The sequence below is a fragment of the Pseudopipra pipra genome, chromosome 12, assembly GCF_036250125.1.
Source record: "Pseudopipra pipra isolate bDixPip1 chromosome 12, bDixPip1.hap1, whole genome shotgun sequence".
In the NCBI taxonomy this organism is placed as follows: Eukaryota; Metazoa; Chordata; class Aves; order Passeriformes; family Pipridae; genus Pseudopipra; species Pseudopipra pipra.
Genome location: NC_087560.1, coordinates 13,772,457 through 13,788,111, shown reverse-complemented (window position 1 = coordinate 13,788,111; position 15,655 = coordinate 13,772,457). Strand labels below are relative to the sequence as shown.

The 15,655-nt window shown below is 48.2% G+C and overlaps 1 protein-coding gene across 3 annotated transcripts in view; it reads right to left on the bottom strand.

Annotated features, from left to right (window-relative positions):
* The window catches only part of NTRK3 (neurotrophic receptor tyrosine kinase 3), a 222,978-nt gene that overhangs the window by 163,622 nt on the left and 43,701 nt on the right, over positions 1 to 15,655 (bottom strand). For all 3 annotated transcript variants that reach the window (XM_064669020.1, XM_064669022.1, XM_064669021.1), the window contains one exon: positions 6,138 to 6,206. In XM_064669020.1, the coding sequence (XP_064525090.1) occupies positions 6,138 to 6,206 (69 nt within the window). The remainder of the gene's footprint in view (positions 1 to 6,137; positions 6,207 to 15,655) is intronic.

Sequence of the window (15,655 nt, the reverse complement as noted above, 5' to 3'; positions counted from 1 at the left end):
TGCTGTTTTGTCAATACTGTGCTGCAAAAGGAGGAAGAAGTGAAGGGATCTTCTGGTAGTACCCGGGGTTGTTAAAACTGAACCCTAATCTTCTCATACATCAAGATGTCATCTGACTTTTTTTTTCCCCCCAGAACAAACACTGAGTTGAACTTCACTCCAGTTTTTCATCAGTTAATTTCTTTCCCACCAAAAGCACATAAACCTCTGTGACACAGGTACAAGGTTCAGACAAGCAATTCAAAGGCCAAAACACTACATTTAACAGACCAGAACAGATTAGCACAGTGATTTGGTGGGATTTGAGTGATGAGGCATTCCCTGTGTGCTATGACAGGTACTGCCAGTGGTTTGCACATGCTTCACAACCTCTTCTACACAGTCATGAATCCACTTTCCTTTCAGGATCACTGCTACCAGCAGGACAAGCATGTGGGTAAGAGCCATGGACTTGGCTAATGGCAGATCAGCTAACCAGGGACATACCCTGGGACCTGGCAGGGAGCTGGGGGAGCTCAGATGCAATGGGGGAGAAATTCTGCTCTGCTGCAAATATCCTCATGAAACGAGGCTGCCAGGAGAGCTGCTGTCCTAGCACTTAAGGGCAGCTCTGTAAGTAATAGACAGCAGCTTTCCCAGCCCATTGCTAATTCATGAACGGCCATGAATAATACAGGAGCTGCAGGCTTCAGGGCAGAACTTCCCCACAACCTGCCCCAATGTTAGTGATGTAACTTGCTCTAATCGAGACCCCCACAGGGGCTTTTGCACAAATTAACTCCCATCACAGGCTGGATGCACCAAGTGCCACTGGCAGCTGGCACAGCATCGCAGGTAGAAGGGGCACAGATGTGTGCACCCATTTTCCCTAGCATGCATTGCAAAAGCACTCCTGACATGTGGAAGGCACCCTCCCTCCTTGCTTGATGCCTGCTCTGCCATGCCAGCCAGCTCTCCAGAGAGGCATGTAGGGATTTCCATTCTCTCGCTGTTCTGCACCTGCTCAAAAACCTGGATCTCCAATTCTCTCCTCAGACCTCATCCCTTGCAGGGATCATTAGGAGCTGTAGCTCCTTCCAGCTCTTCCTCCCACATTTTTGTAACACATCTCCACTACCTACGACCCTCTGTTTGTGGAGATAAAATTCACCTTCTCTTCTCTGCAAAGAGAAAAATACCTTGGGAACCACAAGGCAATAAAACCCACCACTGGGCCAAAAGACATCACCATGTGCTGCAGAAACATCTCCCATCCCATGGGTGCAGTGGCACTGCAGTGAGAATTAAGGCAGGCTCCTTGTCATGGGATGTATACAGCACAACCTACTCCTGGAGCAGACAAATAAACCCAAAGGGCTTTTTTTTTTTTGCATGTAGCCTGCAATTATTGCCAAAGCCTTGCTTGGTTGCAGGTGCTCAGGAGTGGTGCACACTCCCACACCCTCTTCAAGCCTCCTTAAAACTGAAAATGCCTGTAAGAAATAGCAAGTGTCACAGCCACAAGCAAGCTGGGCTCTCTCTGCACAAGCAGAGCTGCTCTGTGACCCAAGGAGTTGGCCCAAAAAGAGATGAAATCTGCACATAACCCTGAGCCATCCACCAGCCCCAGGCAAAGCAGAGGTTTCAGTAGGGTGTGCTCTGGGCACAGCCCCTTCCCCAAACAGGCACACTGTGTTTGGGAAAGAGGAAAACTGTGACAATCATGCCCTGAACTGTCATTTGATGGGGCAATGACCCATCAAAGCTGAAACCCTAGAGCCATATAGGCACCAAGTCAACTCTTCAGCAACAGTGATCCTACAGGTGCCTGGTTGAGCCCACCTTTGCTCCCTACAGAAAGCTGTACCCACTGTCTCCCAAAACTGCCTGGACAGCCCACACCAGGGTGAACCAGTGTGGGAGAGAGATGCCATCAGCATTCCAATATGTACTGAAACAGACAGAACTTCACACACACTGAGCAGTTTTTTTCCAGACTAGGCAGCTAAATGAGACACATGCCTTGTCCCATGCCTCCCCACTCATCAGCTAAAGCAAAGCTGTCTGCAGCTAAAGCCTCTCAGAGGGCAGCAGAGATCCTTGCCACACTTCTCCTGTCTGTTTCAATTCACATAGAACTGCTGCCAAGGTTTTTTGCACTTGCAATTAAAACACTCTTCCTACCTTGGGACTGAGGCCACTTGCCTAAGCTTGAGAACCAAAGAGCACTCAGTAGAGAGAGAACAAAATCTAGTTTTGTTTTTCATTTCTATTTATTTCCCAGAACCAGGGCTTCTCTTGATGTTCCAACCAGAACTGTTGCTTCCGAACCCCTGCCAGAAAGGGATAGAATAGAAAGGGAAGGACTCAGACAGGGAGTGATGGCTGGTGTTTGACATCTGGATTAGCTAATGCAGAGAGCAGGCAAGTGCCCACTGTTTAGCTACAGCTCTATTAGTGGGACTGTTGGCAGGAAGAAGTTTCTAAGCTAGAGGCAGAGACAATGCTAAATTGGACTCACAACATTAACAGAGATGCTGCTGTGCCCCATCCCCACCAAAGCCTCTTCCTGTAGCATTGCAGAAATATACTGCAGGGCAAGCTGGCAGAGACTGTTGGTATTAGAAATGCTGATGGGTCAGGCAGAGTGGCAAGATGTTCAGGACTACAAGGTTTTATACAACCAAAGGCGTAATTGGATCCAGAGTCTTAGGTCTTTCCGGGAAGGAATTTCTTGAAATGTCAGCCCTAAGCTCTCTAAGGACATGACAAAGGAAGCCAAGGACATGACAGAGGAAACCAGCTGTGACTTCTGGATAAGAAAGGCTCTAAGTCCAATGTTTATGAGCTGTTGCATGTGTCAGATGCTTCCCTGCACACACTCAACTTCAGACTTAGGAGAGTTCTGTGCTCATTAGCCTGAGCCCTGCTGGTCAAGGTCAGCCCGTGCTGTGGGAATTAGGGCTGGAGTTACTGGAAACCATTCCAAGCCTTGTTTCTGGCCAGAAAGAGCAAGAGATAATATTCTCTGGAAGGATGCCTCATTTTTGCCATCCTTTCTTCAATGAGTCAGCAGGGGAAAATCTCAGCTATGTTGAACAAGAAACTTTTCTTTAAAGCCTTACCACATTCATGAGCTTCTGATACCTTGGATGCAGCCAAGCAGCAGTTTCAAGCCTCAGGTTCCCATCCACCTCTCTGGTCTTCCTATTAGTCTTCTGCGCTTTCCTTCTCACTGTTCACTCTGAGTGGATTTATCAGGTCTCATGTTCCCTGGCAATCTCCATGTCACAGTCAGTTGTAGCTCCTCTCCTCCCAACACTCTCCTGGAGACAATTCTCCCATCAGTTCCCTCACCACATGCTCCACTGCTCCAAGCTGCCTTGTTGTAAGTCACAGTTTTAGCTTTGATGACTATCCTCCCTCTGGATCCACAATTGCCTGGTAGCACAGGGGCACTGACACTCAATATAAGGTGCCTCTGGTGAGCCACTGCAGATCTGCTTGTCCCACAACCCTCCACACTGCCCTAACCCTCTGGAGAAGACTCTTGCCAGCATCTCTGTGTCCCTGGAGTCTTCTAGACTCTCCACTGCTGTGCACAAACACTTCTGCTCAGTCTGCCTTCCTCAGGCTTACTGTCTCTGTATTGGTCTCTGCTGCTCACCACCTTCTCCCTTTCCAGAGAGTTTTGGCTCAACTTCAAGTCCTTGGCTGATATCAATCTGCAACTCCTTTTCTATCTTTCACCAGTGTTTCACACTCACTTTATGTGGGCCATGTATTCTATCTCCTTCCTGGTTCTGGAAGCCTCTTTGGAGCTCAGTGTGCCAAAAAACTGTCTCTTACTCACCCATCCTCTGCATTTCTAAAAAAAAAAAAAAAAAAAAAAAAAAACCAACAACCGTATTTCCCACTTTTGCACATCCATTAGTAATTCCTCACTATCTTTGAGGATTGCTTTTTTTCACCAGCAGGTCCCATCCTTCTAGCACTGTGACCACCATGTAGACAACATATGCCTTTACCTCAATTCCCAACATCAATTCAGAGCCCATAGCTCAGGCTACACCTCTCAGACTACACCTCTGTGCTGCCTTCTTTCCAACAAATCCAAGGTTTAGCAGGACAGTTTCATGGCCCAAGGAAGGGCACTGCAGGCACATCCCTCTGCCCCTTAAACACTGAGGTCCCTGTGGACATCAGGTAAAATATCCCTCTCCTGTCACGTTTGGGGAACAGCATCATCACCTTATTCTGGTAGTCTCCATCTCAGCTGTGCTTATAGGGATGGAGGATCCTTGATGACAAGGAGCTCAGAGAGGAACATCTGTCAGGAAGCACCAGTGACAAAGTAATTCTTCAGGAAAAATAAAGTTCACCAGGTTCTTACTCCAGCTCAGCCAACAGCAAGGCAGCCCCTGTGGGCAGGCACATTTGTAGGTCTAAATTGCTCACTGAAGCTGGTGCCAGGAAGTGGTTTGTCAAGACCCCTTTCACAACTTGGAGCAGCAGAGATTCAGCTGAGGCTCCTGCCCCACACTATGCCAAGTGTCCCTATGGGACACTATACACAACACCACATTGGCGTTGCTTTCCCACCCCATCACAACTTCCTACCAACCAGCCCTGTGCTCTCCCACAGTTCTACAGGCATTATTGTTTCGTTCATTGGGGCTTGTTATCTCCAAGAAAACAGCTCTGAGCACAGCTCCAATGCAAGCCAAGTAATTCAGCTCCTTCCCGCTTGCCTTGCTGTGGAGTGCTGGCCCCAAGTGACCCTGCTGACAGCAACCAAAGCCACCCCAAGCACGCCAGCTCCCTGCCAGGATCATCATATCAGGACAACACAGGTGTATACTTCATCAGGCAAAGTACCCTTTGCTGCCCCAAAAGCAGCTTCTCAATTCCCTTTTTGCTTGGTATTGGTTTTTTGAACCTGATGGGGGGCTGGGACATGCCTGAAGAAACAAAATATGAGCAAATGGAGCAAAGGCACATAAAAATGAGCTCCACTGGAAATATTCCCATTAATCTGCAGGCTCACCATTACCCCAGGCCCTGCCAGTGCCACTAGCTCAGGACTGCAGCCCCATTTGCTCCTCCACTCTTGGGTCTCTCCTGGGTAACAACCATCAATCTGAGTTTTGCCAGACAGCACAATGACAATAAGTAAAGGTCTAAGAATACAAATGACTCATGCTATTAAACTTGAAACCCGAGCCAGACTTGAAAAATATTTAGAGCTGTAATCAGTGAGGAGACAAATTCCAAATTCAGCATTTTAACTCTGCAAGCCAAATTTTCCCATCAGAAGGGCGTTTCGCTATTTTCTAATATCACTATTAGTATTTTTCATTTAACAATTTGACAGAAATAAAATACACTGCAGTAACACTGGTGATAACACACTTACTCCCACTTGAAAGACTGTCTTTATTCTTTCATAAGTCACTTCTAGCTTACAGCTCTATTGATCATTGGTGAGGATGAATGGAGCTTCCCAGGATCCTCTGGGACAAATCCTACATATATATTTTTTTATACCCACCAAACAACTATTTCTAAAATTCAACAAAACAGGTCATCAGGGCAACGCTCCATTGATTTCGTGTCCACTTATTCTTCAAGCACGATGCTGAATGCAATATCAATAATTCAGCAGGCTGAAGGCCACCAGTGCCCCAGGAGAGTCACTATCTCACCATCTCCCACATCAGAGCTGGGAGGTGCCTCTGCTGTTAGAGAGCAAGAGAATCATTCGCCTAAAAATCCAGGCATCTTACAAAGCATGTTTACCAACTAAAGAAAAACAGTTATTCCTACCCTGCAACCGATGAAGAGCAAGTATTTGAAGAGATTCACTCAAAATCTGGCCTAGTAAGTATTTCTAATGTGATCCCAGAGTTAGTCAACCATTTACTACCCCAAGCATGACTTGTTCATCATCCCGACGTTAATTAGCCAGCTGCTGTGAAGTTAAAAGAGAAGCAGTTCTGCTCTGGTGCTCCTGTACCCAGGAAACCCTTCCAAGGATGGTGCTGCCCACTGGAGTTTTAGGTAATCATTCACAGGCTTCAAAATAGCTCTATTTGGATATCATTCCTCCTCTCAACCTCCCCTCTTCTCCCAGGAGGTACCCCCAGGGCAGGACTTACAGTTCAAAGAGCCGCAGGGTCTGGAAGAGTTGCCATGACAGAGTGGTGAGGCGGTTCCCGGAGAGGTCTCTGAAAATTAACAAGAAAAAAAAAAAAAAAAAAAGAGAAGTAGTCACAGTAAATAGTTCTTTCTGCACGTGGCCATACCACCTCCACAGATCTCATCGTCCTCCTCAACAGGGATGCCATCAAGCAGTTCAGCATGCAAGTTTAGATTTAATAATGAGAGATTTTAATGAGGACAAACCCAAATGAAAGTTTCTCATTTTACTTTTTTTTTTTTTTTTAAGGAGGAAAATGATTTATATCCTGCTGCAGTGTTAAGAAAAAAAAAATCCAATGTCTGATCCTTGCCCATGAATCTGGAGCTCAACCAACCATAAGCAAAAAGAACAAGTCTAATTTCAGAACTTGAACAAAAAATTAAGTAGAAACCTCATGTTAAAAATAGTAACAGCCAGGTTCAAATGACAGCATGATGATTACCCAAGGTGTTATCAAATGATCTGCAGTAGCTGTAAGCTCCAGGTGTCCCAGTATGACTGTGTGTTTCTTGCACCCAGGGGTACCACTGCTACAGCAGCCAACAGCTCCCCATCCCTCTCTCCATCTGCCCAAACTTGCAAAAACATAAATCTCATCTACCTGGGAGAGCTTTGCAACCCAGTAGACATCTCTTCAGCTGAAAGCCAGAGAGGATGAAAGAGTGAAAAGCAACTGAATTAATTAAAAAAAAAAAAAAATGTGGGGTAGAAAAGCAGAAAGAGAAAAGCACTGGGTTTCCAACAGCATAAGAAGATGGCAATAAAGCACATTCTGTAGTGAGCAGCCTTCCCAGGGACACTCAGCCAGCCTGAGAGCCCCTGACCGACTGACCAGTCCATGGGGGAAGCATGAGATGGGCAGTTGCAAGCTCTGGGAGAAAACCAATGTTCCAATCTCTGCTGGCCTCCAGAACACACAGGAGGTGCTGCCTCACATCCTTCACCAAATCCATCCCCACTCTGAGCTGCAGGCAGGGCAGTTCGGCGCAAGGCTGCAGACACCCTTCTGCCTCAGCCCTGCCTGCTGGGAAGAGCGAGGAAAGGCCAGAGGCACGAAACACCTGGAGGTTCATTCAACTCTGGGCTGGCCAGGCAGGAGGTATGAGGCAAGGTGGCACAGCAGTGACAGTGGACGGCCCAGCTCTGCCCGACCCAGTCCCCAGTCCCTGTTTAATTTGCAGAAACATGCTAAAACCAAGAGAGCAAACCCTTGGATGGCTCCTGTTGGCACCGGTCTGATGCACGAGGATTTGGGATGACAGATTTATTTGCTGCCTTACACCAGGTTGCAGCAAGGGAAAAGCAATTCTGTCCTGTCCCACCTGCACAAGCAATGCTGTGAAGCCCAGAAGCCTGCAATTAGGAGTGGGGAAGCTGCTCACACAGCAAAGCATCGTCCCAAAGGCTCTCCACGAGCCTGGCAGAAGAATAATCCCAAACACCATGATGGCACAGTGCTGCCTCATTAAATTCTGTCTCTGCTTCACATCAGACTACCCCGCTGCGGAAACCATGGCAAACCACAGGTACCTTATTTCACATGACTATGATCCCACCATTCCTATGGCTGTAGACAAACTGCTTCCAGCCTCTGATAAAGGTGGCAAAAATGGCAGGTGAAGCTAAGCAGAGAAGAATAAAAATATTACAAGACTCCATCTCTTATCCACCCCAGAGCACTGAGCACCTGGAAACTTTGCGAGGACAGATGAAAAGTAGGAGGGGAAGGAGCAGCTCACTGTTACTGAAAAGTGAGACAGTAAACTCCCTCCCCCAGCCTAGGGAGAAGAAGGAAGCGTAAAGGGGATGCATGAGAGACAGCAAGATGTGGGAGAGAGGCAGAGATGCAGAGGAGGGAGTGAATCTCACTGGAATGTCCTTTCTCAAAGGTCATGTTTTGCTACATTAGGCAGAAATGTCAAGAGAAAATTGGATTCTGAAAGAGAAGAGAAAAAACAACAGGCTTTCCACGCAAATAAGGGAATCAAAAATAGCATGATCGTGTTATTACAATTTAGGACACAGAGAGATGGAGAAAGGATACAACCTCACTAATGCAAGGAGCTTTGCCAGGCAGATGTGCTCCACTTCTCATCTCCTGCAGTCCTTGGAAACCAACTCTTACCACCTCTTCCCTCCCCCAGACAACAATCCACAACAACATTAGGCAAAGAGGAGACGGGTCTTCCCTTGCACACATCTGGCAGGAGACTCTGCTCTCAAGTGGCAAAGCTGCTGTTCAATCTGACCTGACCATCAACTTACAGAGGGCTGGTCAGGGCACACACACCCACAGCTGATTTCAGATCAGTCAGGACACACGTGGGGAGGAACATGTTTATCATTGGAAACAGACACCCTGGACATTCAAAATGTCAGAAAGGTCCTTCCTCAGCCTCAGAGACAGATCAGCACAGAAACAGAAAGGAGTTGCACACAAACACACATTAAAAATATATCATTTCAATCACAAAAACTCCAAAGGTCAGAGATGCCAGGATTGGGATTCCACGAAGGTACAGCTACTGACTTTTGTTGCAAAAGATAGAGCTCCTCCAGAGAAACCTCATAGCACAGCACTGATTTCTCCCCAGAAGAGATCAATCCCACATGCTGGATGGGGCAGGTTTCACAGGGAAGGTAGCATGTGATTCTGTAATTAGAGATGGAATCACAGTACATTCACAGGAGGAGACTAAATTACAGCTCTACAGGTGAAACTCTGAGCTCCAGCACTCTGTAAATCCTGTTTGTGCTCAAACCTCAGCTACACCAAGTTTCCCAGTGTCCTGTACAGCATAAACAGGGAGGATTGGGGAAAATCAAGGCACTTTCGGCCAGGGCTAGTTCTCTCCCAGTTCCAGTTGCCCATTCTGCCTTTTGGCAGCTGTTTCCAAGACTGAAGATCTGTGGCCACCTCCAAATCTCTCGTTTGCAGTGACAAGAACCCCCATCCTCCTGTGCCATGGCTGGGCAGTGCCAGCTCTCTCCTTCCTGACCCGGTTGCTTCCCCCTCCCAGCAGGCTGAATCACACTACTCATTGCTCTCCAACCACTCCCAAATACTTCTCAGCCTCAATTTCCTTACCCATGTCCAAATTTCCTGTGATCTTCCCTACTTTTACATCCTTCCAGCCCAGCCCCAGTGTCCAACAAGAACTGTTGCTCCTCTGCCCTATCTGCTCCCAAACATCCTTTATTATTCCTCCAGCTGGATCAAAACCCATTCTGCTGACATAAGATGTCCCAGAGCAAAATCAAGTCTTCCAAGCAAAATCTGCCCTTTGACAAACTTTCTTCCCCTCCACAAAAGGACGGTGCAGCTGCTCTGCAACAGGAGCATCACCAGTATTTTCTAGTTTGAGCAAAACAGCTTGTTTTCCCCCCTCCTTTCCTCCACCTCAAGCATTTGAGAAAGTTCTTATGTGAAACTAGAAAGAAATAACAATAAAATGTAGAATTCAGCCAGGAGCAGACACCCAACACAGAAAACTTCAGCCTGAGCAATTAAAATTTGGCAGAGTTATAGGAAAGTGGAAGCAGTCCTGCAGCAAAGTGTGCCAGACAACCTTCATAACAGCCTATGCACCAGTTCCACCTGTAATAAAATATGGCATATCACACGTCGAGGAAACACAGGCAGAGGGAAGTAAAATGCCTTCCCTGCGTATTTCTCAATGATGAACAAGTCTCTCTCAGGACAGACCTGCCATCAGTGCTCCTGGAACATATTCAAACTGCTTCTTTGCCATGGGACATTTTCTCCATCACTCACAAGATGCTCTTTTCCACTGAGATAGTCTTTAGAAATAGCTGCCAGGGTCTTTTTTGCCTCCAGAGCAAGTTTTAAAGGCGTTGGGGAGGGAGAAGGTGTTGGATGGCCCTCAGACCAGGTCCAGGGCAGCAACCACCTATCCCACCCATGACTCAGACCCAACACCACTCCACAATCTTCCTGCTGCAGCAACCGTGCCCCTAAGGCTCCTGCTTTGCAGGTGGCTCATCATGCCCTATCCCCACCATCCTTCTCCAACAGCAACCCTCCCACACCTCAGACACAGGCTGCTATCACTGAGTGACAGCTGAATCCTAGTTCTTGCTCTCTCCCTCCATCCTTCTCCTACATTTCAGGAAGGGACATGCCATGTCCTGCACACTCTCCCACAGCTCCTGCAGGCACTTGCTGGTGACCAGCAGGGAAGGGGAGGTGACCTTTGCCATTTTGTCCCAGCACAAGTGACAGATGGGACCATGGAGGTACACCTCTTGAACAAGCTCTTGGGTTTAAAAGGGGATGTGTGGGTGTGGGACAAAGAGGAGTCTGGATCTGTGTGGCCCAGAACAAGGGCACTTCAGTGAAGAGGGGACAGCATGGGCTTTTTTTTCCCCTCAATTAGCCAGCAGCCAAAAGTGTTTCCACTATTAAAGCAATTTTTATTCAGCTAAATTAAGCCAGTTGCCTCATTAATGACACCAACAAGCAGGAGCCCCTGTAATTAAACTGTAAGTTATTTTATGCAGTTCAGCTCAACGCAATGGCAGAAACGCTGCTGCTGGGGAGGGACCCTGCATGCCTGTGCCTCCTCCACATAGTTTCATCCTCCACTCGCCCTTGTTTCCAACCTGACACGTTTATTTCTGCATGGGAGAAGTTTTTCACACATTTTAATAACATGGTGCCACTCTGAAAATCCTGACTGCGGAGGATTAACTGCACAGAGCAGCTGGGGCTGAGGGAGCACGAGTGACTGCCTGGCAGAAATGAGGAGAGATGCACATCCTCAGCTGAGGTCCCCAGCACTGGATATGCTGATGGCACTGCACGGAACTCCCTTGCTATCTGGGCACAACAGGTGCTTCCCATCATCTCACAGCTCGCTGCAGCCTTAGCTGGGTGCTGATGGCCCCAGGAGAGGAGAATGTCAGCAGCCTCACATGCTGTTGTAGGGGCAGCTCCATCCAGGCTTCATATCTGCAGCAAGTAAGCTGCTAAAGCTTTGGGTTTGAACCAGAGAAATGCTGGAAAGTTACTCTGGGGCTTGCTTATCCCTGCCAGATAACTCCAGTGACCTCTAAAAGCAATGTTACACTCCCCATCATCTGCCTCCCCTTCCCCGTCCCCCTCCCTCTGCTTCCTGTTTAGTAAGCAGCTTTGCTCATTAAGGGAAAAAATGTACTGTCCTCCCTTAATGAATGTGCTAAAATTACCCCAACAAGTCCCAGAAGCTGTGGCAGGACAGGTCTCCTCACAAATCAGGCCCTGCAAATATTAGGCTCAACTGAAATCTCTCATGGCTCTGCACCAAGCCCCAGCAGGACATGCTTGACACAGCCTGAAAAAGGACCAGGCAATGCCGGGCACATGCAAACCTTGCACACTCAGGAAGCAGAGTGAGCAGAACAGAGTTGTGGAACTGGTCAGCCTCAGATTTTATAGCTGCCAAGATTTCTCCTCGATCTCCTCCCTGTCCAGGCTCATCACCAGAATGTGTATACTGGTGCTATGGAGGAGTGAGACAGTTTACAGAGGTCCTCGGCCATGGTCTGGCATTACCTACAGCCCAGTTCTGCTACTCAAGCAACCCCTCAGCAACCCCCATGTCTTTACTGACCTCAAACAGGCAGAAGCAATAAAGACTGCAAGGTTCAATCTTCCTTTGTGAGTTTGGGCAGCATAACTAACTCCTTTATCCTGTCCACAGGTTCTGTCCTGTGCCTTGTAAGGCACTTGTCACACAGCACATGCCATCACATTACCATCTCATTCTCCACAAATTGTTTTTTGTTCTAGGGCTACAATCAGAATCTGCAATAATTTCTCAAACTCAGAGCACCCTGCACAAGAGAGGAGCGAGAAACCACCACAGGTGACAGAGAGGAAGAGACCCTACCATTCCATATACAGAGCACAGGTCCTGGAGGTGTGATGCTGAAGGAGGAACCACCAACCCCTCTGCATTTCTCAGTTGCAGGACCCTGATTTGTAAATTCCCAGCTGCCACTGAAACAGTGCTGAGGGAAGTGAAAGGGGCTGGTCTCTTTCATTGTTCTTTAAACAACAGCTTTACAAAACAAAAGCTGCAGAGCAAGTGGGAAGGCGTAAGGCACCACACCTCTGTCACAGGGCTCCCACGGCCAGTGCCAGCAGCACATCTGCCCCACGCCTCTCCTCCCACTACCTTTGCCAACACAGCAAGCCATGTCCTGCTGCTGCCTTCAACCCAACCCATTCTTTACTTTAAGGGCTATTTTAAGGCCATCTCCTACGCCATGACACTTTCATACCCTCTAAGTCATCTCTTCTGAGGCATCTCCCAGCTGCACGCAGCTTTGCTTGGAGACAAATCACCCTTCAGAATTCATTGCTGCTCACAGTTTCGGTTCAGCACGTGGTACAGATGGGAAGGCGTCACCAGATGTGGGTAATATTGTCCCCTGTGCCTTGAGGCACATCAGATGCAGGGATCTGACCCTCTGGACTACACTCATCTTGCCCTTGTTGTGTGCACTTTCCATTGCTCTTCTCCAAAGACATCTGGGCTCTCAGAGGACTTAAGGAAAGGTTAAAAGCTGGGTCAGCCCTGCAGTTGCTTTCCCTTTGCCTGCCAGCTTCCCTGCAGGGCAGAGTCCAGCAGCATCCATGGAATAGGCCAGTCTTCTGCTCAAGGAGAAGAAAAATCAACCTGCAATAAGTAAGAGCCCTTCCCCATGGCTGCCCTCCTGCAGCCAGAGGTCCTCAGGGCTGCACTGCCCTCACCCTCTCTCTTCTGTCCCAAACTGCAGTAATTCCAGGCCCAAAATATGACTGTGTTGGGCTTTCCTCCTGCTTCTGCATGCAGAAATAATAATGGAGATGTATGCTGACTGAGGACAAGGGCTGCCAGCTGACAGCTCCAGTGAGGGGTTGGGTTTACTCTGCCTGTTTGCTTCAAATTTCGTTGTTCTGTGAGCTGGGAACAGGGAACAACTGGGGAATGACTCCTGCTCACAGGTTTCCAGTGAGCCCAGCACAAACCCAATCGCTCTGTGTGAGAGAACTCAGTGCTGTGGGCAAGACACAGCTCGAGGGGATGGTGTGGGAAGCAGATCCATGCCCTCAGGACATTCCCCAGCATCTCCAAGTATGCCATAATTGGACTTGATGAACTCAGAGGTCTTTTCCAACCTTAAGGAATCTATGATTCCATGAACACCAGACTTTCAGGCTTCCCACCACCTCCCCTTGGATACACTGAAAGCAGCAAGGACAGGTGCACAGGGGGTACCACTCCAGATGGGAGGTCACTCCAAATGCCCAGGCAGACTCTGGGAGAAGGTCCACACAAGAGCCTCAATGCCAGCACATCAAGAACAGATGTGCTGGGAGACAGTCTAGTTATCAGTCTCCCTCCAGAACAAGTACTGTGCTCTCAGCTGTTAGAAGGCTCTTGCATCAAATTTATATATAAAAAAAAAATAAAAATTAAACATCCCCACCTACTTGGATGCCCAGAAATCAATGAGCCCTGAATAATCTCAAACACTGCTCTTGCAGGGGGTTAGTAAAGACAAAACTAACAGCTGGGCCTGAGCCCCAATTTGCCTGACTCAGGGAAGGGTGCCAGAGGATGAGATGGACTGGGATGGTACCAAGAGCTCTGCAGAGCCTCTGAAGAAAAGAAGGGGCATAAATATGAATATATATATATATATATATCTCCAGCAATAGCAAAACAACAGGGCATAAGGCAGGGTAAGCTCTCGGCAGACTCTGCTAAATGGTTTCCAATTAATTAACTGATTACATGATAGAACAGAAGGGGATTCAAGTGAGTGCTGTTGACCTTTAAGAATAATTAATATCATCAGGATCGTAAAACTCGTCCAAGAAAAATAATTAGGAAGATTCTAATATTGCCTCCAAAGCCACATTGAAATGGGAGAGGAAGGTTCTGGTTAGTTCAGAGGCACAGTTCCCAAGTATTTGCTAGCAAACCCATTTCTCTCTTATCCCTGCTTCTCCCTGCAGGTCTCCCACACACACATGCTTCTTCCCTACCCCAGTTAACTCTCCCTCTCCTCTCCAGATCCATTTTCCATATCAATTCTTCTACAACCCATCCCCCTTCTGCTCCATTTCAACCTTCTTTCCAAAAGATCCCTTGCTTCAAGCCTTTGTTGCAACTCTATCTCTCCAGACTGGTCCCTATCTCTCCCACATCCTCATCCCATCCCCTGCTCAGCTTTGACCAGCCCTGAACTCTACCCTCTGCCTTCTTGGACCTCAGGAAGGAGCCCTGGTCCTTCCATATGACATTGATCCACTTTTTATCTCCAGTCACCACTGGCAGCTTCATAGGCTGACAGAAGGCAAACGCTACATGTAATCCCAAAAAATTCCTTCTCTGCTTTTCCTCAGCAGTCAAGTCCATCACAGAAGCTTGTCTGGGAAGCAGATGTAAGTAATGCACAGCAACAGGAGGAAGTGAAAGACGGGAAACTCATGAATCCCTTATCTCCCATTACACCTCACCAAGCACATGAATGCTCCCACCTCGCTATATTTTCCTCGCTTCTCCTTTCCTAGTTCACTTGGCCCAAAGGTCCTGTGTGGGAGAGGGCTGGAAAGCCACTGAGCCAAGCAGGAACTGCAGTGGTGAACTTCTCAGGGAAGGTCACTTGAACACACTGGGAGGGAGGGAGGTTGCATGAGCAGCCAACATTTCTCGTGAGGGAAGTATAAAAAAAAAAAAAAAAGAAATCCACAGCCCTGGAATGAAACCCACCTATGCAGCGAATAAATAAATTTCCTCTGCTGCTTATTATCATTAAAACTTCTGTGGCTTGACACTTCACTAAATTATAGATAAAAGGAAAAATGGTCTTCCTGGGCTCAGAAAAGCAGGCTGCTGCCAGAGAGCTGTGTTTACAGCAGCTAATGAAAAGAAAGCCTGCCATTAGCCTGCAGCACTCGCCCCACCTTGGTGGGGAGCAGAGCTACCTGCACCCGCAGCACCGAGGGCCCAGGAGCAGCAGCTGAGCACCATGAGGGACCAGAGCACACAGGGGCCTTGGGGCAGCACGGGGAGGTGCACACATGAGGAACCAAAGAGACCATGCCATCAGCCAGTGGAGATGGCAGCTGCCACCTCCCATGCTGTGCAGAGGCTGCTGGCCACAGCAGGAGGTGAGGCTGACATGCTCCAGCTCTGCCTCATCAAAAAGCAAGAAAAACCCTCAGCCTGGGAGACAGACAGCACCAAGCAGGGAACTGCCTCGCACCAGGCTGCTGCTTCCCCCCAGGGGCCCGTGGGGTGGGCATGGGGAGCAAGCAGGCAGCAGATGCCTGAAGTGCACCTGAGCATGGGCATAGGAGTATTTCTTCCCAAAAGCCTGTTTGCAGCAGCTGAGCACACAGGGAGGAGTAACACTCTGAGCAGAGGCCTGCCTGCAGCAACACCTGAGCCGTGGCATGATGTGCCTCCTCTCAGCTCC